General features: G+C 49.5%; 2 protein-coding genes across 3 annotated transcripts in view; one reads left to right on the top strand and one right to left on the bottom strand.

Moving 5' to 3' along the window:
* The first annotated feature begins 1,405 nt into the window (after positions 1-1,405).
* Snn (stannin) lies at positions 1,406-10,088 on the top strand. Its single transcript, XM_032914238.1, has 2 exons — positions 1,406-1,534; positions 7,262-10,088. Exon 2 carries the CDS (start codon positions 7,349-7,351, stop codon positions 7,613-7,615), a length of 267 nt encoding a protein of 88 aa, XP_032770129.1. The 5' UTR covers positions 1,406-1,534; positions 7,262-7,348; the 3' UTR covers positions 7,616-10,088.
* The window catches only part of Txndc11 (thioredoxin domain containing 11), a 55,207-nt gene continuing 39,442 nt past the window's right edge, over positions 10,022-25,786 (bottom strand). For both annotated transcript variants that reach the window (XM_032914235.1, XM_032914236.1), the window contains 5 exons: positions 23,965-24,754; positions 21,010-21,152; positions 20,457-20,566; positions 16,048-16,128; positions 10,022-10,761 (listed from right to left, as the gene is read on the bottom strand). In XM_032914235.1, coding sequence (XP_032770126.1) covers positions 10,137-10,761; positions 16,048-16,128; positions 20,457-20,566; positions 21,010-21,152; positions 23,965-24,754 — 1,749 coding nt within the window. In that variant the 3' untranslated portion in view covers positions 10,022-10,136. The remainder of the gene's footprint in view (positions 10,762-16,047; positions 16,129-20,456; positions 20,567-21,009; positions 21,153-23,964; positions 24,755-25,786) is intronic.

The raw sequence follows: 25,786 nt of genomic DNA, 5'->3' as shown, positions 1-25,786 counted from the left end.
CCTGCCATCCTATTACTCATTACTCATTCGTTATATCTTATAAAGAGCCTACTGTGTACTGCCTGTTCTGTAGACTCGTCAGTGGATGGCTCCGTCTTAGTCCTGAAACAGGGACCAAAAGCTAATGAAATGCCCTTAGAAAATATCATTTCTCAATGGACATGAGAGTCCATTGACTTGGGAAAGAGGCCTCCAGAGCAAGATGAAAGCAGAGGGATTTAAGATAAAAGAAATGACATGGGCCAAAGAGGAGAGGTATAAAAGAGCTTGGTGCCTTGGATAGAGGGGAAACCCCTCAGCAGAGCTGACATGAAGTGAGGGGGTTCCCATACCTCAGCTTTTGTGCAGGACCTTAAGAAAGTTAGCAGTCCCTCACCTCCCAGCTCCCAAGGAGATATCCCAGCCATATCTACCCCAAGATGTACCGTCTTGACTTCTCGCGTGTATTGGGCCCCAGAGGTCTTAAAACTCTTGGGAGTTCTGGTCTTAAAACTCTTGGGAGTTCTTGGTGGCCGTCATGGGGTGCTTGTCCTCTCACTGGACTCTTTTTGGGAGCAGTCAGTACACCAGTTAGCACCTCTGTGTTCCTAGCCAGTTGTGTCTGGCTTCAAATTCTACCTCCACGAGAGCACATGGGAGTATTTAAATCCTTTGGAGTGTTGAGTTCCTCATGTCAAATGGGATGATACGTTTTTATTTGGCGTTATTCTGATGTGCTGAGTGGACTGAACAGAGTACAGCACTTGGTGAAGGTTTAATTAAGGGGTTGCACCCCAAGTCCGCAGCCCTGGGGACAGGGACCTGGTTTGTCTGGCTTGTGGCTCAAGGGCGCTGCAAGATACAGGATAGGTGCAGATGGGTGAGTGGCTGGAAGGATGATAATGGAATTTTAAAAAAGAAGAAAGAAAGAGAGAGAGGGAGGGAGGGAGGGAAGAAGGAAGGAAGGAAGGAAGGAAGGAAGGAAGGAAGGAAGGAAGGAAGGAAGGAAGGAAGGAAAAGAGAAAAGGAAAAAGGCCAGCTCCCTTCCAAAGTAGAGTCATTCATCTCTACCGGTGCCTGCCACCTGCGGGCGGTGTAGCACACCCTTACCTGCCGCCGTGAGCCTCAGTTTTCCCTCTGTCGTTGGGTTGGGACACCCCTCGAAGAAAGAGGACACCACAGCCGGCACCCAATAAGCGCTCAAGGAAGCCCGGCCGCCCGCCCTCCCTGCCCCAGCTCGAGGAGCCGCCTGCCGCGCAACACTACCCACCCCCTTGCTTACACCCCCTCTGCCTACTGTGTGCCTCCCGGCCCCAAGCGCACGTGACTCCATCCATCCCGCCCCACCCCGCCCCACCGTCCCAGCGCGATCTCCAGTTGGCCGCACCGGAGCGCCCCGCCCCCAACTAGGGCGGAGCCTAAGCGCCTCGCCCCCTGCTGATCCGGCTCTGGCGTCTGGCGAGGGCTCCGCGGCCCGACCCGGCTGGCGCGCGGGCGGAGCCGGGGCGGCAGAGCTGCTGCTGGCTGATTGCACCGGACTGCGGGCCGCGACATGGTGAGCAGGGATGGGCAGAGCAGGCGGGTAGGGTGAAGGGACGCTCCGGATGGTCCGGGGTGCGGCGCTGGCGGGTCGGCGCGACGAATGCCACGCGCGGGCGGGGGCTCTTTGTCCTCCGCCGCGCGATTGGGACAAAGGAGGCGGCGGGGGGCGGAGGCTGCTTGGCTGGGCATCTGCTCCTCTCCGCGACCGGTTCTACGTCCTGCGCGAATCCTCCGGGCTGCCCGGAACACTCACTCCGCATTGACGGGGTTCCTGGCAGCGCCCCAGCGTGGTCAAAATGGGATCGAGGGGAACCAGGGGCCTAAGGGAAATCTGGTGCTCATTTCATCGGTGGAGAAACTGAGGCTGAGCCGCAGCGTTTGGTCTCAGGTCGGGTCGGCAGTAATTGCGTGGCGTGAACTTGACTGGGTCTTCGGGAGCCCCTTCCCTCCCCCCAAAAAAACCTAACTGGGGTTAGGCGGACTTGATTTGTCTCTTCAGCTGTCGTTTCCTCCGCAGCTGTCACCCCCTGAACAGGCCCCTGCTTCCCTAGCGCCTCGCCTTGCTCTTTCGGTAGAGTGGGAGAGACGCGGCGTCGCCTGGCACCGCGCCTGCACGCCGCCCGCGCTCTGCACGCGGGAGCTGCTGGGGCGCTTGTCATTAGTGTCTAGTTCTCTCGGCCCAGGTCACCTAGACTAGCTCCTAAGGAGGGGGTCAAACACCGACTTACTGCGCTCAGTTTCCAGGAGAGAGGAGACAGGACAGGTATAGGACGTTTTAGAATCAGGTTTGAAATCGATTGTTTAGGATCGGGGCTGCCCGGATATCTGCACCTCCACTTTTAAATTGTGTGACCTTGGGCTGTTTACTTAACTTCTCTAAGCTACAGATTATTTGTCAAGTAGGAAGAGTAGTCTCGGGTTGTTTTGAGGCAGAAATTTTGGAGAGATCCACATGAGATGTTGAGCTCCAAAGTGTGGCACCAAGGAACTTTTTCAGCGTCTACTATTATATCACTGCCAGAGTTGCATGGCCAGATGGGACCCTGACGATTAGAAGCAGGACTCAGGCTTGGACTATGAGATTGCAGGTCACCCCGGGCAGTCCCCAAACTTCTCGGTCTTAGTTTGCTCTCCTGGCATAAGAACTGGGAGCAGGGTGGCATCTGGAGCAGGTTTCTCTTCTAGAAGGGGAGGGAGGAGACAATGGCTACAGCCATGCTAGATGTCCCCTTCCCTTCCCTGTTGCTGTTGGTCCTCTTTTTAAGGCCTTGGATGGCAGAAGCCCTCGGCAGTGGTGCCTTTGGGGTTTGACCAAGTGAAACCTGGGGCAGGAAATACTAATGGCCTGGGGTCCCCTGAAGAGGAATCTTGGAAGGTGGCTCTGCTGGAGAAGGGAGCAGTGCAGGAAGCCCTTGGGTGTCCTGAAGGCAGGACAGTGTTCCTGACTCCCTTGGAGGCCCGGGAGATGGACACTTCCGGTGGAGTGTCAGAGTGGTGCCCAGCTGGGTACAGTAGTCCTGGTGCTGAGTTAAGTGAAGAGCAAGCAGAGGGTGTCCCCAGAGAAGAGGCTATTTGTGACATTGGGTCCAGGCCAGGCTCTGTGCCTTGGAGTACAAGGGGTCACAGAGAAAAAGGGAGGTCATTAAGAACAGCTTGCTGTGGGGTGAGAGAGGGGACTTGGCCCGCCCTGTTGTCTTCTGGGTGGGGTGAAGGGTTACTTTTGGGATTCCATGAAGAGGTAGGAGTAAAAGACCCCTTACCAAGGAAGACCTAAAGGAGAGTGTGAATTTTAAGAGATCCCTGCCCAGAGGTCTCACTGTGTGTCATTTTGAGACCAGTGTATCCTAGCGCCAGTTACCCATCACTCTGGGCCTTGAGAAACCAGGCCCAACAATTCTCAGCCATTGCAGCCTGGAGTGGCTATGGAGTGCCCAGGCACATGTTGAAAGCTGTCACTGTAGCTGCTTCCAACAAGGGACATGGTATGTGCCTCAGTTTCCTCATCTGCGGAATGGGATGGTCAAGACAAGTAGAGAGGAGATAAGGACGTGATGGCATAGCTCTGAGGTGGTCCTGGAACCTGGGTTATGTTATGTCTGACCCATGAGCCTTGGTGAATGAAATGGGGTGGTCAGTGTGTATGCAGAGGGTTGTACAAGCCAGATGCAGGGCATCCCAGTATCCTCTGGGTTCTGCTTCTCTGTTGCCACCTTCCTTGCCCCAAGCATAAGAGTTACCTTAGTTTTCAAGCTGTGGGTTACAACTCTTTTGGGTGTGGAACAACAGTTTCATAAGGGGTCACTTAAGACCATAGAGAAAACAGATATTTACATTGTGATTCGTAACTGTAGCAAAATTACAGTTACAGAGTAGCAAGAAAAACATGTTATGGTTGGGGGTGACCACAACATGAGGAACTGTATTAAAGGGTCGGAGCATTAAGGTTGAGAACCACTGAGTTCTGTTCTGAGAGGGCTCAGACCTGCCGTGCTCTCCTGTCATGCCTTGCCCCTGTCCTGAACTTACATCCTCATTTCCCTGAGGCTGCTTCCTGCCAGGCATGGGGACCTGTGCTTAGGCATCTGGGAGGAGCCTGGCCTTAGGGAGCTGGCTCAGGGATAGGTCCTCTGGTTGACCCTATGTGAGCCAGGTCACTTTTCTCATCATCACATACCTGGGCGTGGAATACTCAGTCTTTATTGAGTACCTATGTGAGGTAGAGCATAGCTGTGAACTTGAGGACAGTGACCTTTCCTTAGACTCTCTGGAGGACAGCCAGGATAACACCGTAAACTAGAACTGCAGAGAGCTGAGGGCCTTAGGAATAGGAAAGATGGGGGCAGGTAGGGGGTGCCGGCCAGCGTGAGAAGAGGCAGCATCTGAGAAAGTGCCCAGTTTAGTACTAAGGACGGAGGCAACCACAGGGCAGTTCATGAGGTATGAGTGGTAGCCAGGGCTTGCAGGGGATGCTGGGGCAGCCTCAGGAGCCCTCCCTTCTGAGGCCACCGTGTCTGGCCCAGAGTTGGATTTTTTTTAGATCACTTCTCAGGAAACGCTTGCTAAATGAAGAGAAAAAAAGAAAGAAAGAAAGAAAGAAAGAAAGAAAGAAAGAAAGAAAGAAAGAAAGAAAGAAAGAAAGAAAGGAAGAAAGAAAGAAAGAAAAGAAACAAGAAGCCCATTAGGGCTATGTGGTGGCCACAGAGCAGGCATGCCTGGTGGGTCACAAGTCATTAATTATGCTTAGAAGCGAGCGGTATATGCTGGGCTCTATCCACCTCCAGGCCTGGGGTGGGCATGAGTTTGAGGTCATGCCTGCTCTCCTGGGGTCTCTCTCGGCTTGAGTTGCCTGTGCCTCAGTTTCTTCATTAGTTACAGGACAGCTGTTTCCCTCAGATCATGGTGCCATTGTTTAATTTCCCATTTCCCATCCCGGAACCACCCCAGACCCCAAACACAGACTTCCCTTTCTGAATTGCTACTGCCTTGCCTTCCGGTCCAGCCCACAGGAGGACATGCAGGTGGAGGCAGAGTGGGTGTCCTGTGTGGTCTGGCTGTGTGGGTTTGTGGGAACTGATGGATCTAGCAGAGCTCTCTTGGGACCCGCAGCTCTGGGAATGGAGGAAAGCCAGGCAGCCAAGCCAGGGGAGGGAGCTTCCCTGGCCTTTTGGTTGGAGAGACTTCCTTCCTGAAGCTGGTGTAAACTAGGTCAGAGTTTCTTCCTCCACCTCCACGTGGGTGCCATTTGGGGCCAGGCTACTCTGCATTAAAGTTTTGGGAACTATCCTATACCTTGAAGGGTACAGAGCAGAGTTTCTGGACTGTGCCAAGTATAGCCAGGGGCACGGTTGAACCCACTCAAGACCTAGTGATCAAAGGTCAGGGAATGGAGCACCCTGGGCAGAAGGAACTAGGGGTCAGAGGACATTGGAAAGCACATGGCTGGAGAGCAGTGAGCGGGAATGGGAAGCACTTGGGTACATTTCCTGTACTCTGATTGCAGGAGTGGACAGGGAACCAGATGAGAAGGACCCAGGCAGCTCAGACCCTGGAGACTGTGAAGGTTGAGAATCAGAGGGTGCTCCCCTCAATCCCCGCCTGGAGCTTCCTTGCAGACCAGCACATGTGGCGAGGATGGTATTCCCTGGTCATAGGGCCTTGTTTCTGGACACTCTGGGGCATTGATTGGCTGCCTGTGACCTTTAGGCAGACCTGACCCCTGGTAGCCTTGATGGTTGAGTGAGAGTCATTTCTAAGGAGATTATTACTCAAGGATGTGGCAGGTCCCATCATGTTTGGAGTGTGAATCTTACAGTGCCATCTACCTGGGTGATGTGAATGGCAAGACAGTGACATTTAAGGCTTCCTCAGTGTAGGTCGTGCCTGGCCTGTGCAGGACATGCCCATGGGGTCTTCATCCCTCTCACTACTCTGGTGTCCACTTCTGATGGGCACTAGTAAGGAAGTGTGAGGGCCGGAAGAGAAGCTGCTGGCTTCAGCACCTGGGAGGACACAGTAGCGAAGCCCCGGCTGACTCCTTGGGGCTGTGGCTGGCTGGGCTCTAGGGTACAGCTCTAGGACGGCTGGAGGCCCGGTTCTCCATGCCTTGTGTGCATCCCACAGCCTCCCTCCCCTTTACCGCTCACAACCTTGGCTGAGGATGAGGGCTGGGCGGTGACATGGAGTTGCCTGATGATGGAACAGCTCAGCTTTCCATGTCCTGGCATCACTCCCTCAGCATGCCTGAGCCCAGCTGGCACTCACGCCGCTGCCACTCTAACAGGGTGATGCACCAGGTTCTCCCCCCTGCCTTCAGAGGCCTAGCAGTGCTGTTCCCCCGTGGTGAATGCTCTCCCCTGCCAGTGTGGCCTCCTTGCAGTTCACCTGCTCTCCCAGCTAACATCACAGCACCTGAGCCCTCGTGCTCCTGATGTAATCATAGCTGGACTGACAATTGAGAGTGTTGATCCCTTGGTAATTTGGCTTCTATACTAGATGGTATTCTGCAGACAGAAGGAGCTAGCTCCCCTACCCCTCCTGCCTTCCCTGAAGTTTCCCCAGTACCTATGTCTTCCACGACCTGTTTGTCTGCCCTACAGCCATAGGCTTCTTGAAAACTGGTGTCTTCACAGCTCCATGGGGCAAAGCTGTCTGCTGTTGTGATTTTCCCCCTAGGTTCTAGAAGCTCAGACCCTGGAGACCCTGAAGGTTGAGGCTTTCTTGTTACCTGGTCCTCCCACAGGAGCTGATGCTGTTTGTCTGCTTCTGGATCCTTCCTCTCTAGCCTCCTGCACCAGTCCTGGATACACACTGGTGGCTCATGCCTGTGGTACTCAGGCTCAGAAGGCTAAGGCTTGAACATCATGAGTTTGAGATAATCTGGGCTGTAGAGTGAGCCTCTGTCTCAAAGACAAACAAAAAACAATGTATACCTTCAACAGAACCAGTGGCCAGTCGTCTTACAGCCTCTGCCTCAATTGCTATGGTGCCCGTTTCCTTTTCCATCAGAGGGGCTTGCTGACATGAAGCACCTGGGTGTCAGAAGTATCTGGGGGAGGTAGGCTGGGTAAACATCTGGGCAGACACAATGGAAAGCCAATCCCAGGGTTGTCACTGGGGTGAGGGCAGGACTGGTTGAGCTTAAGATCTTAAAAACAGACCCAGCAAGGGGCAACTAGGCAGCTGAGTCCCTACAGAGCGCCTTGCCCCTCCTATAGTCTTCTCTCCTGGCTTTGTCTTTCAGGACTGTCCTGTGCAGCCCGAATCCCGGCCTCGTTGAGCCAGGCACACCAAGAGCTTTCCACCGAAGAAGCCCCTCCAAGCACTGACCATGTCTATTATGGACCACAGCCCCACGACTGGGGTAGTCACAGTCATTGTCATCCTCATCGCCATAGCTGCCCTGGGGGCCTTGATCCTCGGCTGCTGGTGCTACCTGCGGCTGCAGCGCATCAGCCAGTCAGAGGATGAGGAGAGCATCGTGGGCGATGGCGAGACAAAGGAGCCCTTTCTACTGGTGCAGTATTCTGCCAAGGGGCCATGTGTGGAAAGAAAGGCCAAATTGATGACCGCCAACAGCCCGGAAGTGCATGGCTGAGCTGGGCTGCGAAGGCCATGGTTCTGTTTGCAGCCAGCCCAGAAGCACTGAGAGGGCAGAAGCAGACATGTTGCTATGTGAGAGGGGTTGACACTTGCTGGCATGGTCTCCTTGGGCTTTGACATCGCATGCACTGACTCCAGGTCCCAGCTCTTCTGGCCTCCTCCTCAGCCTCCTGGTGGGCTGTCCATTGCAGGCAGTGGGCAGGCCTGACCCTGCTGGGGTTCATGGCCTCTCAGCGCTTTCTTTACTTGAATGTTTTAGCTGAGCCTGTTCTTGATGGAGCTACTACTGTAACGCGTGAACTAACCAACCTGTGAACTGTAAATAGGCCCAGAAGCACGTGTTTAAGCCTTTTTGCCAATTTTTAAAAAACACCAGATGGATGGACTGGCTTGATAATGACTGTACTCATGTGAGCTGAGGTATGATCATGGAGGGTCTTCGACTGGTCAGGCCCCAGGTGCCCTTGGCAGGGTGCACTGAGGTCTTAGCAATGCATACGGAAAGGAGGTGAAAGGTGAAACTGGGGTGCTTCAACTTGCTTAGCAATGGAGGAAAACCGCACCTCTCCCTTTCTTTACTTCAGCTTTGTTATATAGCAGTGTGTAGATTTGGCAGTTACTGCGAGGAAGCTGTTATGCGTGCTTGGAAGCCTATGAAGGACATCTCGAGAGTCCCGAGGGTTGCCAGGCAGCTTAGCAGAGCAGTCTCTTGCCCTTTGGTTTTGAGCATGCCCAGTACAGCCCTTCAACACAGGCTTTGCAGAAAACTGCTCTGGTCCTCTGGAAACACCAGAGCCCGTGGTAGCTACTTGAAGTCTGAAACCCAGTTGGCCCAGGAAGGCAAGGTTTTGTTTTTGTATTTAATATTTTCTGCACTGGAATGAGGGTTGGGGGTAGGGGTGGCTTCTCCCCCACCCCCACCCCCACCTTTTCACAAGTGAGCTTCCTTTTCTTCTCCCATGGGTATTGGGTTTCACTTTGATCCTTGGGGCTTTGTAGACAGAGCTCCCTGTCCCAGCTCTCAAGGTACTGTGTGCCACAGAAGGTCCTTTCTAGTGTGCACACGATCACTTACGACAGAGTCACCAGGAGTCCAAGTTCAGGGCCCAGATCTCACTGGTAAGGGAGCCAGCAGCATGCCTCCAGGCTATTTCTGATGTCTATAAGCTTGCTCAGATGTTAACCCACCACCACAATACGCATTCTAAACTATTACGAGTAAACCTGACTGTGCTGGCGCCCTTGGTGATGAGTAGGTGGCTAGCTAGCCCTGGCAGCAGAGAGCTTCAGGCTAGTCTGGGGACAGCTTTAAAAAGCATGTAAACCTAATCCATTTTCTGGAACCCCAAGGGAGGAGCTGTAGGGAACACTTCTTTTTAGCAGTGTATACCAATATGTGGACAGGGGAGGCAGATGCTAAGAAACAGTGTAAGGTAAGGAAGGACAGCTAAAAAGGCCATTTGTGAAGGTAGGAACAAGACAGCTCAGGCGGGCAGCTCCGGCAGAAACAGCTGAAGAAAGACTCTTGGGCACTGGTGAGATAGCTAAGTCACACAAGAGGTAGGCAAGGACGGACTGGCCACAGCAGGGGCTGCTAAGGCTGGCTTGGATGTGTTAGACCTGGGAGCAGTGACTCTGTAGTTCTAGGAGGGGAACAGAAGGTTTCAAAGGATCTGCCCTGGAGTTGGCTGAGGCTGAAGGCTCTGACCCATTCCCGCCCCACACCCACCTTTCTACCTCTGCTTCTTGCAGCCAGCAGCCTAAACACTGCTGACCCTTTCCTCCACCATCCACTGACCTCTGCACCGAAGTTTGAGCATGTGCATCACTGCACGATACAGGCTGCAGCTGGTATTCTGCTGATGAAGTCTGTTTTTCAGACATCATCACATTCTTATCATTTACACTTTGGGGGAGCTTCCTATCACACACCCCCCCCCGCCCTCGTTGCCAGGGGGTCTTTCAAGTTTGAGTTAGTCCATACAGAGGGGCATGAGTGAGTAAGTTCAGGCTGTGGGGCACTGGGGGGTCCCAGGGGGGAGAATAAGCACCTATGGAACTATTGAACAACCATGCAAGTCTTCCCTGCCCTTGGTTCACTAGCTACCTTTTCAAGTGTGCAGCGGAGCCACACGCTGCAATGGTTAGTGAGTCACGACTTCCCTTCACATTCTTCCCAGTAGTGTAACTGTTGTGGTCAGGTCTTCCGATGAGCAAGAGGCTAGCCTTTCATCCTGGGGAGCATGCAGGAACTCCGAGGCTAAGCCACTGAAGCGAGGACTGACATTTCTAGATATATGTTCAAGCGGACCGTGCTACTGTTGTGTCTCAAAGCTACCAGTTTGTGCAATAAGTGGAAGGGATGACATTCCTGATCAATAAATGCTGAATGACATTCAAGTTCATTTTGTAGACCACTGAGAAAATCTTTATTTACAATAAATTTCAATAAAATTTGCATAACTATATTCCCAATGTACAGTTCTCACCTCTGGTTCCTTCATCTCATTCCAAAGTTAGTCTGTCCTGTTCTCAGGCTTCCTCTCTGAAGCCAAAGTGGAGCTGGCGCTAGAGGGTGGAGGGGTGTCACCAGGTAACTGGGTTGCACCCATGGGCTTGGAGTGGTTGGGGTGAGCCTTCCCCAGAGGTGTTGGCTCCTTAGCATCACCCTGGCGCTCCAGCTCCCTCTCCATAGTTGCCACAAGGACCTTGAGCCATGTGTGCTCAGGGAGGGGGGTCTCCGAGGCACTGGCCAGCTCCTGGAGCTCTCGAGCCTTCTTCAAATACAGAGCCTGCAGTTTCTGGCTGTGGCGCCTGAGTAGCCTGTGCTGTTGCTCCAGGGTCCGCTGCCGGCGAAGCAGGCGGTGCCCATCCCTGCGGGCACTAAAGAGCCGGCCCTCTACCTGCTCCTGTGTACGGCGGAGGCTGCTCATCTCAGACCGCAGCTTCTGCATTGCATTCTCCACGTGAGAGATGTGTTCACGCTGCAGGACGGCCTCGCTCTGGGCACATTCTTGGGTAGGAGGGCTGGTGGTAAGGCCCTGGGGGGCAGAGGCAGGGTCTGAATGATGCAGAATGAACCGCAGCAGATTCGGGAGGGTGATGGGGAGGTCTCCAGGGTATTTCACACTAAGGTCCTTTCTGGAGAGGAAGGGAAAGTCAAAAGTGAGGGTCTCAATAGGCACAATGCAGAGACAAATGGGACTGGATGTCAGACTGGCCTTTCTGACTAAGAAAAGATGTTGGTTTCTTGCTGAAAGGAAGGCAGTGCTGCCAGGGCAAGTGGTTCTTTGTGGAGTTGAGGAGCCCCACAGACTTGCACTGCAGTTAAGAAAATCTGAATAAAGTGTTTATCTGTTCCTAAGGACAGAGCTGTTTCTGTACTCAACTTTCAGAGAGATAAGCATGCTCGGGCCTAAGCCCCAAGCCAGTGCATCAGGGAGGGGGAAGAATGTTGTTGCTCTGTGAGCTACACAAGCTGGTGAACACAGTCCTGGGACAGAGCTGTCCTTGGTTACCACGGCTGTTAACAGTGATCAGTAAAACGGAAAGTACACACAAATCAAACCAGCAACAGTGCACACTTACTGTACAGTGTCTACAGCACAAAGTGTTCTTGACTGTACTCCAGCCAGGGGACACTGGGCTCACACCCGGGCAGTGCTACTGACCAATGTACCAACCAAAGGACTAAGATGAATCACAGCTACTCAACCTGACAGCACAGGATTGACAATGGTGACGTTAAAAGGGGTTCCTACATCCTCCATGCTCTAATTCAGGAAGGTCCTTTTCAGACCTTGCCGTCTAATTGTTAGCCTCTTACATTTCTCTCACAGGTGTGGTGCAGAGGCAATCTAGCCACCATAACTCAAAACACTTCTTTCTATAGTCCTCCCTTAGGCTAGTCAACAGATGGAATCCAGACCCTCAGGAAAGAACAGAGCTGACAGGATCCCAAAGGCAGCACCCATGCTGCCCTGCTCAGTGACACATATTCTCAGACAAATGGCTTGAGCTCTGTAAAATGGGATGGGCGTGTCATGTGCCTCATAGGGCTGTTGCAAGGGTTAAATGAGTTGAGTGTTGAACATTAGCTTTTTCAGAATTGTTAAACCTTATGGCATCATGCATAATCTCTCAAGCAGGAAGACTGCAGTTTGAAGCAGGCCTGGGCTATACAGTGAGGCTGTCTCAAAAAAGAAAAAAAAATTGCATTGTTCCTTAATAAACCAACCAAGGTGGGGCGGAGAGATGGCTCAGTGGTTAAGATTGTGGGCTGCTGGGGCTGGGGATTTAGCTCAGTGGTAGAGCGCTTGCCTAGCAAGCCCAAGGCCCTGGGTTCAGTCCCCAGCTCCGAAAAAAAGAAAAAAGAAAAAAAAAAGATTGTGGGCTGCTTTTTACAGAGGACCTGGGTTCAATTACCAGCACCCACATAGTGGCTCACAACTGTCTAAAATGTCAGCCCCAGGGGATTTAATGCCCTTTTCTGGCCTCCGAGGACGCTGTAACATGCTGCACAGATACAGGCAGGTAAAACACCCATATATTTAGACATAAATACTTTTTTTAAAATTAGAAAGGCTTTCATGTTAGCACACACCTTAATCTCAGCATCAGGGAGGCAGAGACAGGTGGATCTCTATCAATCTGAGGCTAAGCCTGGTCTACAGAGCAACTGTGAAGCCAGCCAAGGCTGCTTAGAGAAGCCCTATCTCAAAAAACCAAAATAAAATTAAACAAAATTAAAAATGGAACGAGGAATGCATTAACTGAAAACTTGTATAACCTTTTCACACACGAATCCAGAAGCCAAACACCTGAACATGACAGAACATGTTTCATTAATAGATAACACTCTTCCTATCAAAAATCACAAGAGATAGATATGCCAAAATGTACATGGTGACCCACACTGGTAACTCCAGCACTCAAGGCAAGAGGAAAACCAGCAGTTTGAAGCTTGCCCAGACTATATTGTGAGATCCTACCTCACAACAAAAAAGAAATAAAGTTATATACCCCTTTATGCAATGTTTGGAAGGGAGAGCCTCCAGATAGCCTTTTACAATTTTTAAACTTCCATGTAACAGAAAACAGGAAGGACTTCAGAGTTTACATGTAGGCTGTGTCTACCAATTATCTGATGAGTGCTCGCCAACAAAAGAGAGCAAAGCACTCAGAATGCGTGCAGAGTGGACTACTGGGCCTGTCACTCTATCAAGCAGCAAAGGCCTGACTTCTAGGGCCAAGTAGAGGTGCAGCTTTCCTTCAGAAGAACTGCGAGAGCTCAGAGTGTCCTGGAAGCCTTACAGAGTGACACTGGTCAACGGACGCTCTCTGAAGTTTGGGGTGATGCTGTAGTCCCCTAGAATGCTCTCAAACCTTCTATTTACTTTTGGTCATGCTTTGGTTTTGGAGACAGGCCGCTTTCTATAGCTTTGGCTAGCCTGGAACATATGTAAACCAGGCTGGCCTCAAATAAAGATCCAAATGCCTCTGCCTCTTGAGTATTCATTCAGATTAAAGCTTTGTACCACCATACTCACCCCACACCTTTAGTAAAAGAAAATTTTAGTTATTTTTTTCAAGTTAACGTTTTTCTGTATAGCCCCGGCCATCCTGGAGCTTGCCGTGTAGACCAGGCTGGCCAAAAACCTCAAGAGATCTGCCTGCTTCTGCTTCCCAAGTACTGGGATTAAAGTTGTGTGCCAACACCACCCACCACATACATTTCATTTTATTTATTTTTTTAAGATCAAAATACTGGATTTGTTTGTTTGTAGACAGGGTTTTTCTGTGTAGCCTTGGCTGTCCTGGAACTAGCTCTGTAGATCAGGCTGTCCTCAAACTCAGAGATCCAACTGCTTCTTCATTCTGAGTCCTGGGATTAAAGGCCAGGTCATGGACACGGTTTTTATTATTATTATTTTTTTTTATGTTTAAAAAAGTAGCTAGGACACAGGATATCTATAAACTGCTTCCAAAAAGAAGTTCTTTGAATTTAGGAATAGTGGCTGCCATCATTAATCTCAGCACCCAGAGGGTTAAGGTCATCCTGGGTTACCCAGAGAGTTCTAGACCAGCTTAAGATTCAATGTAAGACTCTTGTCTTGGAAAACAGCTCCCCCCCAACCCCGACCCCAAAAAAGGTCGTTGTTCTGAAAACACAGTGCTAGTTAGAGTTCCCCAGAAGCGGTGGTGTTCTTCTGGGGGTAGCATTGGAGCATCCTCTGGCCCAGAGTTAGGTGGAGGTGTCTGTAGCTTGCAGTGTCCTCTAAGTAGGGCATTGACTGCTGGTTTGGGGGGACTGGCTCTAAGAGCTCTCTATGCAAGAAGGAGGTGGTCTGCACCCCAGCCTTCTCTCCTCCCACTTTTGATGAGGAGAGGTAAGACCAGAGCAAAAAGAGACTAGGCATAGACAGGCTGTTCTGTGGGCAGAAGGCAGGACTCTTCCCAAGATTTTAGTCCTCTATGACTGCAGTGGGGCCCAGTCAGTGCATACAGTTAGCAGGGATGTAGACAGCATACAAGCAGCGTCTTCCAATGCTCGCAGCCCTCACACCTCAGAAGCAGCCATGTCAACAACACCTTAGTGTTCTTTCTCAGCACATCTCCACTTTGTGCACAGAATTTGCATTTTCCACAGCACACATACAACTTTCACTAAAAATAGCAGGAACAGGTGAACGTGAAAACAGTCTTATTACATGTGATCCCACAGTGGTTTCATTTCCTCTTCTGTGAGCCTTTGGACTTGATAGTTGATAGTCATGAACCACTTTCAGCTCTTAGACGCTGCCTCGTGACCCCCTCAGTCCTCACTCAGATGACTGCTTCCTGCTGGGCCGGCACTGATCTCTGTCACCATCTGTCTCCTTTTACTTATTTTTTATACGGGCAGTGAATAGTCACATTCTACCTTCTGGGTAAGCTTCTGGTAATGCTCTCTGGACCACTAAGCACTTGTGCCCGTTTTTAGGAAGTGAGGAAAATCTCACTGTAAAGCAGCAGACTCTGATTTAAACTCTGTTTAACAGACATGGACAGTCTTCTGCTCTTTAGTATCAACGGACAAAGGAGGGCTGCAGGGACCTAAAGTTTTCACTTTTTTGTTTGTTGGTTTTGTTTTGTGACACAGGGTTTCACTTTATAATTCCTGCTAGCTTTCAACTCAAAGAGCTCCACCTGCCTCTGCCTCCCAAGCTGGAATTAAAGGTGTTTGTCACCACACCTGGCCTGCACCCAGCCTTTTACTATACAAGAGAGCTGCAGAAGGGATGCTGGCCATGGACGTTCCTGTGGTGCGCCTGCCCGGCAGGTGTCTGTCCTGGCATACAGATACTCATCAGTCCACTTGCTCCCAAAGTCCTGCAAAGGCTCTAACTTTAATATCATTACAATGCATGCCCAGCTGTGTCACACACAGATGGACTTGCTGGTGTTAGTGTCCACGATTTCTCATTATATGGCAGTTTAAATATGTCTTAGAGAGTTCGTTGTGGCAGAGCCAGCCGTGGAGTGGATCGAGTCACTCTGTTTTTAGTGTGTGAGCTGACAAGCCCCTGCTACCTACCACAGGAAGTACTCTAGCTCACAGTCTCTGAGATAAAGGGCAAAAACAGAGACAATGAGTGACTCAACATAGTCCAAGGAAACCCTCTGGCAGAGAAGCCAGAGAAGCACCGCAGTGCTGCAGTGACCTTTAAGTGCCAAGGACCAGTCCTCCTGAAAGGACCCTGCATTTCCCACACACCCACAAGGGGTGTGAGTGGTTCCCACGTAGATCTCTTCTGTACCCAAAGGGAAGCTGTCTGTGAATGACAAGGGAGGCAGCATCCAGCTTGTCTGGCTTTAGAGTAAAGAGTTCATTTCCTTCTTTGTGGAAATGTTTGGGTCTACACTCATAACCAAACCCAACCCTCCTTGCTAATGTCCCATCCCTGTTTGCTGGAGTTTTTAGCACAGCTGGGTGACAGACTGTATACATGCAGAGATAGGTCTCTACGAATGGAGCAGAGGTTAGGGAATGCCAGTGCCCCTCGAGTGAGAGGGACACATGGGTAACAGCAGGATTCACCCCACACAAACGTGAGGACTTTCCTGTCAATTATCCTTATAGGTTCACACAGGCTGTCTAGTTCCCAGGGATGTACTTGGTAGGTTGAGGTGAAGGCTTGCCTGGTCTACATAATGAGTTCTAGAATAGCCAGAGCTACATAGTGAGGCCCTATCTCAAAAAACAAAAATAATAAATATAACACATGACATTCCAACACTAAAGCTATTCCACTCTGTATCTCTAATGGCACTATTTTAACAATAGCTTAGAACATAATGAATGATTTACAATGGAAGCTCATTTCATCTTCAGCCCTTAACAGGAGCCCTACCTACACAATATTGAAAACAAAACCCCAGCCTTACCTATTGCAGGGAAAAAACAAAACGGTAGGAAGACGGTCAACCATGAATTCCCAAGGAAGATCATTCTGAGACACATCGATCCTGAGAGAGGCAAAGGGAAAATGACTGGTAAGCAGTGACTGGCCAGATGTGAGAGTGATCTGGCTGCAATATCTGTCACCCCATTGATTCGGCTGATCTGGCTAGCGAGGCAAGTATCCCCTTCCTCTCTCAGCGCTCCATGTGCGTTCCTCCCAAAGCTGTGTGCTTGGTCGAAAAGGGCGAGCTTCCCTGAATAGAGGAGGAGCAGTCTTCAAGGGTATATGAGTAGCTGCACTCCCCGGCTAGAACCTCCAGGCAAGCTCTAGAAGTGATTGGCCAAACAAGCCCAAAACCTGAAGAACTTGGGAGTGTTTCTATGGCCCAGACTAGAACCAGCCTTAGTGCAGGTGCAAGTCAGGCACCTACACTTTAAGAACACGTCACCGTGTACCCTGGGTAACAGAAGATTCTGAAGCTAAGAATCAATTCCCCAATCACCTCAATGAAAGAGTCCTTCATGTCCTCATCAGGACCTGGTGAGTATTTAATCTATGCATTCGTTCTAGCAAAGGAAAGCTACTGAGCACAGCACACACAACAGGTCTCTTTGACTGTATAGTCAATAAATCCAGATGAAGGCCAAGATCAATGTGCTGTCTTAACAAAGTGCCAATTCTCCCCTCGGCTCTTCCCACCACGGGGCCTTGCTGCTGCAGCATCTCTAGTGCCAGAATGACTGGCATGTGCCACCAAGGACAGGAGATTAATTTACCTATGTAAAAATGGTGTCTGTTAAGCCACCCACCCTGTGACTAATTACTAGGAGAGCACAGTACAACTGCTCTGGTGAATGAACTCCCTCCAGCAGCAGGCACTGGGCTGGGCAGATGATGAGGATCACATGTGCTGACCCCACAGAGGGCTGATGGCATCCTTTAAGGGGGCGATATTCATGATCAGTGCACAAGGAAGATGAAGGTGCCTGGACCTATTAATTTGACAGGGTTTTTCAAAAGGTGTAAGTGGTATGGGATGATCAGGCAGTATAAACCAGTATAAACCAGTGTTATGTATTTGCCCAAACTGCCACATGGCCAAGGAATGTGGATGAGGTGTGTGATGGTTTGTGTATGCTTCGACTGGGGCATGGCACCATTAGTTGTGGCACTGTGGGCGTGGGCTTTAAGACCCCCATCCAAGCTGCCTGGGAGTCAGTCTTCTAGCAGCTTCCAGATGAAGATGTAGAACTCAGCTCCTCCTGCACCATGCCTGCCTGGATGCTGCCATGCTCCTGCCTTGATGATAATGGACTGAACCTCTGAACCTGTAAGCCAGCCCCAATTAAATGTTGTCCTTTATAAGGACATGGTGTCTGTTCACAGCAGTAAAACCCTAACTAAGACAAGGTGGTAGAGTGCTTGCTTAGCATAATTTATAGCGACGCCCTCCTTAAAGCAGGCATGGTGGCACACACCTATAATTTCAGCACTTGACAAAACCAAGAGGACTGCAAGTTCAAGGTCATCTTTGTCTTCATAGTTATTTGGAGGCCAGCCTGAGATCCAGGATACTTTCATAAAGACATACAGAAAACTCTAAAATTGGCACAACCAAATGCAAGCTTTTTCTTCACATCTTTTTTTTTTTTAAGTATAGAATAGTGTTTCTTTAGGGCATGAGGGGAGAGAGTTGAGAGAGAGGGAGGGAGGGAGGGAGGGAGAGAGAGAGAGAGAGAGAGAGAGAGAGAGAGAGAGAGAGCTCGAGCTAGAGAGTGAGAGGAGTAGAGGCTGGCCATGAGCACGTGGAGAGAGGGGGAAGGGGGAACAAGTAGGAGCAAGAAGGAGAGGGCAAGAGCAAGAGAGCAAGCCCTCCACATCTTTTAACAAAATGGCAAGTCTTGCCTCTGCCAAGTGGTACTGGCCACCATCCTTTATAGTTGAATGTGTTTTCCCTCCAAATGTGTACTTCAATGAAGAGTCCACTGTGAAGTGAGAGCCTTTAAAACCCACAGGGACTGCACCCAGCCGCAAGGCTGCTCCCCAGGATCCTCTCAGTGTGGCTTATGAGCTGACACAGCAGGAGTCACATAGCTCCTACTCTACCCTTCTCCATTCATTCAGGGAAGTACTGATATAGGGAGGGACAGAAATGTCCCCTATGCCAACATCACTGATACAGGCATTTCCGGTTGCTGTATCAGAGATCTGCCTGCCTCTGTCTCCCTAGTGCTAGGACTAAAGGCGTGTGGTACCATCTGCACATTTATGCAGAGTTTAGATTAAGGCAGGGCATTGTGTATGCCAGACAGCACTCTATGCCCTCACACTACCACAGCTCCAGCCCCCTTTAAATGCGGTGAGTCTACAGTATCAACACTGAGTTTGAGTACCAGCCCCGAATTTACATGTTGCACAACTCTGGACAAGTTGCCTAAGGTTTCTGTGTCTTTAATCAAAAGAAAGCAACGGACTCAGCAGTTTCACTCGCCTAGCGTTCTGAGGTTAAGTATATGTACGTAACGATCTCTTAGCACTTCTCCAAAGTGCCCCTAATCATTGCTAAGAATAAGTAGCAGGCAGCAAGTGACATATAAATACACACGCTCACGACTACCTTTTAAAGATTCTTTTATAAGTTATGGCTGAGGATACAGCTAAGCATGAGTTCCTAGGTTTAATCCTGCCACTAAGAAAGAAAGAAGCAAGCAGTCAGGCAAGCAAGCACTCACATCAAGCACGTGGTCTTCACCACACGTACTTCTAGTGGATATGAATCACCTTTTATTATCTTTTCATTGGAAAGATTTTATCTCTGTCTTCTGCTTTTTCCCCACGGTCTGGTCTAACTGTTCACTTAATGATCTGGATGTAAGGGCTTGGTAAAGTGCTTACTAGATAAGCTATTGCTATTGCTCATGGTTGCTGACCAGACTGAAGCCTTCTGTAGATGCAGTACTGCAGCTGCAGGACACAGAAGCCAAGCTGCAAAGGAAGTGGAAGGTCACAGGACCTAAGAGCCATCAGGCAGCTAGGAAGGAAAAGGCACAGCTTGCGTGCACAAGACAAGATGTGGCCCACAGGCACGTCAGTGGCATGACTATTTCCTGACTGGATTTGAGGCCTGCTCTATAACTCAAAAAGTCCATCAAAACTCATCAAAGACCATGGCCATAGAGGTCAAAGGCCCCAGTGGAGAGCTTACTAGTGTTGAATGTACAAACGCTGTGTGAATATTTCTCCTTACTCAATGCTGTGTGAATATTTCTGCTTACTCCACAGGCAGATGCTGCTCTCAGCTTTTATTAGAGAAGCTTCTTTCTGTAGCCAACGGTGCAGAGTGAAGGAACTCGGGGAGATGGAAAAGTTTAAGAACTGATGACTGGGGGAGGGATCTGAAATGCTCTACTCTGAGCATGACATAGCCATTGCATTCATGAACTCACAGCATTTACTCAGGAACAGGGGAAGGGCTCATGATCTAACCCCCTGGAGAGTCACTCCCTATGACAGATGTTGAGGGAGGGAAGCACTCAACTCCAATAGTTCGGCCACTGGTATGTTCCCTAGCTCTAGCGTATAGCTTCACATGCATAAGTGTGTGAGTGACGCTGATTACAACAGCAGTATGACATGAATCAGGAAGTGAGCGACTTACAGTAAGAAGGTTAAAAGGCACAGGGGTGGAAAAAGGTGTGCACGGAGTGTACTCAGAGGTGCACATATAAAACTGCTGAGGAGCTGGGTATGATTGTACAGACCTTCACTCACAGCACACAAGATACAGAGGGAGGTGGATCTGAGTTCAAGCTCAGTGTGGTTTTACATAGTGAGTTCCAGGCCAGCCAGGACTACATAGTAGATAGACCCCGTCTCAAAACAAAACAAAACAAAGCAAACATCTCCCACCTACCCAACTGCCAAAGAATATGTGTAATGAAACTGATGTTTGAAGGCAGGCATGGTGGCTTACACCTGTAACCCTAGCACTTGGTAGACTGAGGCAGAAGGACTGCCAAGAGTTAAAGGTCACTCTGGGCTGCACAGTAAGCTCAAGCCAACCTGAACCAGAGGGAGAGTCTGCCTCAAAACAAAGGATTTAAAATGTGTTTAACAAAAGCCCACATAAAGCAACCATGGTCATAACTGGACACATGGTTATTAACCAAGTCTCCCTCTTGATTTCACTAAGGAATCCCAGGGCTGGATTGCAATTCTGGGAAATCCCTTTCCCAAGATGTCTCAGCAGCAGACCTTGACCTGTTTTCTCTGTATTCCAGACAGCAATAAGCATTTTTACGATCATTATCGTCCAGCTCACCTAGCCTGGGCTAGCTGGCAGAGAGGATTAAGAGCAGCACAGCCCGTGACGCTCAAGACTGGTGTGCTTACCTGGCCACAGTAAATGTGTCTTCTGGCAGAAGCCGAGCTAGCTGGATGAAGATGTGATTGAGAGACGGGCAAAAGCCACACCACTGTGTGTAATAGAGCAGCAGAACGTCCTGTGGGAAGGGGAGACAAGAGTTACTCACAGCTGTTTCCTGCTGTGCTGGGAATCTCAAAGACATCGTCAACCTGACTGCTTGTGCAGAAATCATGGTGGGATTTTTATCTTAGTTATAACTGTGTTTTTCTTTATGGTCTTTGGACAACTAGAAAAGCACCATGCAATCTGCTCATGTTGCACCACTAAACTAATAATCTGCATGTCAAAACCAGACTGTTTCCCCTCAGATAGCCCCCGCTGTAGGAATTAAGAGATAGCAGTGGGCTTGACTTTTGTCCCTCTCTGGCATTCCTAAACCTGTTCCTGTAGTGATCAGGAATGCATGCAGGGAAGGCTACATGCAGGGAAGGCTGCATGCAGGGAAGGCTGCATGCAGGGAAGGCTGCATGCAGGGAAGGCTGCATGCAGGGAGGGCCTCACGGTGCTCCCATCCTGTACCTGTTTCCGAAGGGTTACTTCCCAGAAGGTGTCAGTTGTCACTTCAGTGATTAAATGCTGAGTTGGAAACTGAGCAGAATCACTTCCAGTGAGATGCCTTTTCAAGGGGCTGTAGAGAACACTGAAGTTTTGAATAAAAGACTCTAAAAGTAAAGAGAAAATGAGGTCAGCTTTGCTCTAGGTACAAGCAGAATAGCTTGCCTACTTTAAATTTCAAATACTTCAAAATTGAAATGATTTTCCATGTCAACATTTTTATTATTGTTTCAAGACAGGGTCTTACTTTATAGTTCTGGCTGATTTAGAACTTGCTATGTAGACCAGGCTGGCCTTGAACTCAGAGATCTACTTGCCTCTTGAGTAATAGGATCAAAGGCCTGTGTCTCCATATTTATGTTTTTTGTTTGTTTTTTAATCATTTCAACTAAGCGGACCCTACCACAAAGGCCCAGGGTACCAACAGGCCTGACTTTGGCAGCAGTAACTCAAAGGATAGTCCTTTACTAACTAAACAGTGTGTGAGTGGGGTGTTCAATACACTGTGAGGATTCAATCCTGCTCTCTTCCACAGGGACTACCGCAGACACGCACCGCGAGAACACACAGTGGCACACAGCACACCCTCTGCAAGTAGCAGCCTTGGATGCTAAGCCCTCTAAGTGTCACTACAAGCACAGTGCAGTACAATGTGAAGTGTTTAGTGCTCATTAATCTGAGACCAAAGGGCTTTTTGTTTCCTTTATTAAAGTTCTTCAAGTTTCTTTTTTAAAAAAGCTAACAAAAACAAACAATTATACATGGTGGGAAATATATAAATAAACCTGTAAGTAATCAAAGTCCTAACATGCCAACAGTCTCACCCTTTCCACCAATGCCACATCTCAGAGCCCTCTGCCTCAGCGAGGCAGCACTAGTCTATAAACTTCCTTCTCGCTTCCAACTCCCTCCAATGGAGGTCTTGACAGAGTGACTCGCTCTGTAGAAGCAGGAGGAAGAGAGTGCCATGAACACTAAAGACACGTCTTTATCATAGCTCAGCAACGCTTTGTGGGCTACAGTTTTGGACTGTGAAACCATGATTTCCCAGCATGAATGAAGCCTAAATTCTGAACCACTCCCAAATCTGCTACAAAATACAGAACAGAGAAAATAGCTGAGCCAGAGTTGATACAAAAGATGAAATGAAACCTGAAGAGGGCTTCTTTCAGAAAACCTGGGAAGTCAAAGTAGTGTTATGAGCTTCTCTGAGCTGAGCATTACTCACAGAATCCAGAGAACCCAATCACCACTTGCTTTAGAACTTACATGTTCATTTGGGTGTGGTGGTGCACACGCGCACACCTTTAATTCTAGTGCTTGGGAGGCAGAGGCAGGAGGATCTCTGAGTCTGAGGCCAGCTTGGTCTACACTGTGAGTTCTAGGACAGCCAAAGCTATGTAGACAAACCCTGTTTCAAAGGAGGGCAAAAGCTAAATAACAATAACAAAGAAACATAGCTGGGAGCTGTGGAGAGATGGCTGCTCTCTCAGAGGACCTGGGTTCAGTTTTCAGCATCCACAAGGTAGCTCACAATTGCTTGTTCCAGGAGATTCAATACCTCTTCTGGCTTCTCTGGGTACCACACATACATACAGGCAAAATATCATATACATAAAAAAATAACATAAAAACTTAAACCACATGCTTGGGGAGATGGAGAAATGGCTTAAGAGCACTGACTGCTTTTCCAGAGGACCCAGGTCTGATTCCTAGCACCCACATAGTGGCTCAGAGCCTCCTGTGGCTTCAGACTCTGCAGGTACAGCACACATGTGGTATACAGACATACATGCAGCAAAACTTTCATGCACATAAAAAAATAAACATCAAAATAAAATACACGGTTGTTTCACTTTAAGAAAGACGAATATCCCAACATATCATAAATTGGGAGTGACTGACTGTACTCCATAAAGTGCCTGACCACAGGTCTGCGTTGAGCATCAAAGAGCTCTTGTGATTATAATATGTAATGTGACACAGAATAACCAACATTTCGTGAGTCCTTTATAAAGGTGGCTAATGGGAATGCTCCACAAGAACAGGCGAAAGGACTAGTACTTAAGGAGCTGTGCTCGCACTGCCTTCAGTCTCTAAACTTAGAACTCAAGGTCCTCTCACTACTGCACTCCTCCCTCCTCCACTTGGCAAGCATGGGCTCTTCCTGCTTCTCCAGTGATGCTGAACTAATGAGGCTTTTGAATTTAGTTTCTTGTGCTGCATGTCAGGAACTTCGGCAAAGTCCGGGAACAGCATGAGTCCGTTTGCTGCTGCCAAGCCCTGGGAGTCAGCTCTGGGCTGCTTTCCCACAGTGCAAAGGCTTAGGTCACCTCACATGCTTGCTACTGCAACCTGCTCTCAACGCTCGTGCATGGCCATGTAGCACTGGGGGTTAAGATGGGCGTCTTCAACATCCTATAAAAGTCCAGCACAACAACTGGGGCCTGGCGGCCCTGAGACTCGTACATTCACCCCGTGGAACAGGAGTGAGCAAGACAATCTAGGTTCAACTGTGGCTGTTACTGGCCCTGCTTGTCAGCCCCTGCACGTCCCACTAGAAAGGCTCTCACCACTTGTCTGGCATGGGAACCAGGTTCCTCGTGATTAATATTTGCTCAGCTTTAGAAATGTGACAGAAGTTGCCAGTCTTAGACTCTTAGCCCCTACAAGTTAGCTGACAAACTGAACCAAAATCTGACAGGCAGAAGCTTCTGCTCTATTTCCTGGACAAACTAGTTTCTTTTCAAACTGACCAACCAACAGATAAAGACAATTTTTGATCAGTTGTCTAAAGACTAAAAATGAGCTATGAAGCTGGCGTCATCCCCATGATCAGGAATAAGACCATCAATGCAAATTACAGCTCTTAAGCTAACAAGCGCTTACTATGCGGAGGGAGCAAACCACCTACAGTACCTAGAGTGAGCTTCACGAGGGCTTGTTTGGGGTCCAGGATATAGTGAGATTCTTCTTTCACATCGACAATTGTGGCAAACTCCTTCACAGGAGCAGAGCTTGGGGCACCCAGTCTCTCTGCATATAACCAAAATAAATTGGAATCCAAAAGGTAGATGTTCAGGGTCTTGTTGGTTCTGCAGCTCAGGCCTGTGAAGGCTGTGCTAGAGAGGCCCACTTCAGGAAAGCGGTACCTGTTCTCCTCAATGTGAGGAATGGAACTCGGGGCAGTGGCCTCACAGCTCTTCTCTAAGGCAGAGAATTCGATGGCTGGGGCTGTGAAGACGTCCTGTGCAGAGCCAGAGAAACTTGCCGTGCCCCGGGATATAGTCCTGCAACATGCAGTGTAGAAGCTGAAAGGACTATAGGAGGTTAAAAAATTGCTGCATTCTATGCTGCCTGACACCACACGATAAAAAGTCTGCTCCTTGAGGTAGAAAGAATCCAGAGCGGCTGCCATCTCGAAGAAGCTGCACTGTGGCACACTCACTGAGCTAGGCCTGGTACCCACTGACTGGTTGACACGCAGCTCACAGGCACTGTGGGTCCTGGAGAGGGCTGGCCCCTGTGGCAGCACCTCTCTGTTACAGCAGGGGGACGCTGCCATCAGCTCAGTATCAGGCAGAGGGGCTTGCAGCTCTGGTGCCAGGGACTGGAACACGGGTGCTTCTGCCCGCCGCAGGTGCTGAAGGAGGCGCTCCACCACCTGGTCCCCGCGACAGTTACTGTACTCCAAGGCCACTTCGGTGATCTGAAAGACAGGGCAGAACTGGTAAGAGCCCAAGTTTTATGGATGTGGAAAATGGCAGCTGTGCTGCCTGTATGGCATCCCCAAGTCACCGGCAGGAGAAAAGTAGCCACACCAAACTTTGGTTGTTTTGTTTTTAGTTATTTGAGACAGGGTTTCTCTACAGACTGGTCTCAAATTTACAGAGCTCCACCAGCCTCTGCCTCCCAAGTGCTGGGATTAAAGGCATGCACTACCATTGCCCAGCTCACACCACACTCTTACTACACGGGTCTGACTTTTTTTACATGCCCCCTCTACCAGCGAGCAATGAACCACTGCTCTGAGTCAGAAGGTTCTGAGGTACCTGCCAATCACAGACAGATAAAGTCCAGCGGGCAAAACTGCTCAGCTCAGGAATGTATCCAGACAGAACGGAACGGAACCCTCTTGCCTCCCAGGTGAGCATACTTTCTTCATACCTTTAATATTCTCCTATGCTGTCATTTTTCTCCAATCTTCAGTAATTCTGAAAACTTCTCAAATACATGTGGAGATTTAAGTAAATTTACAGCTTATGTTCTCCCAGATACTCCCATGCCACACAGGAGATTACCACACCAGCCTATTCCCAACAGTCCACGCTCATCTTTCCTTCTCAGAGCACCGCTCCCCTCCCTGGACCACTGTTGCTAGGTTTCTGGCTACACACTATAAACCAGCTAGTCCTCGGTTTCTGCTCAGTCTCCTCAGGCCACACCTCCTCCTTTCTCTTAACACCTGAACTTCTACACTGATGACTGTGGTTCTTAAGACCCCGCTCAGATAACGGCAGCCCTGCTCTGAATGTAAGTGAACTAACTAACTAACTAGTTTCTGCAATGTTATCCACTCCCATGGTCTCAAAGGTTTCTGCTGGAACGACTGCCCCCTTTCCATACAGGTTATGGATCTTCACGTGTGAACATACGGCATTTCTGAGAAACGTACACAGTGTCCTTTCCTGAAGAGAGCAACTACTTTACTCTCAAGTTTAAGGTCATCTTCAGCTACTTA

The sequence above is a fragment of the Rattus rattus genome, chromosome 9 (assembly GCF_011064425.1).
Source record: "Rattus rattus isolate New Zealand chromosome 9, Rrattus_CSIRO_v1, whole genome shotgun sequence".
Taxonomy (NCBI): domain Eukaryota; kingdom Metazoa; phylum Chordata; class Mammalia; order Rodentia; family Muridae; genus Rattus; species Rattus rattus.
The sequence above is the reverse complement of the archived record's forward strand: the minus strand, read 5'-3'. Positions and strand labels throughout refer to the sequence as shown.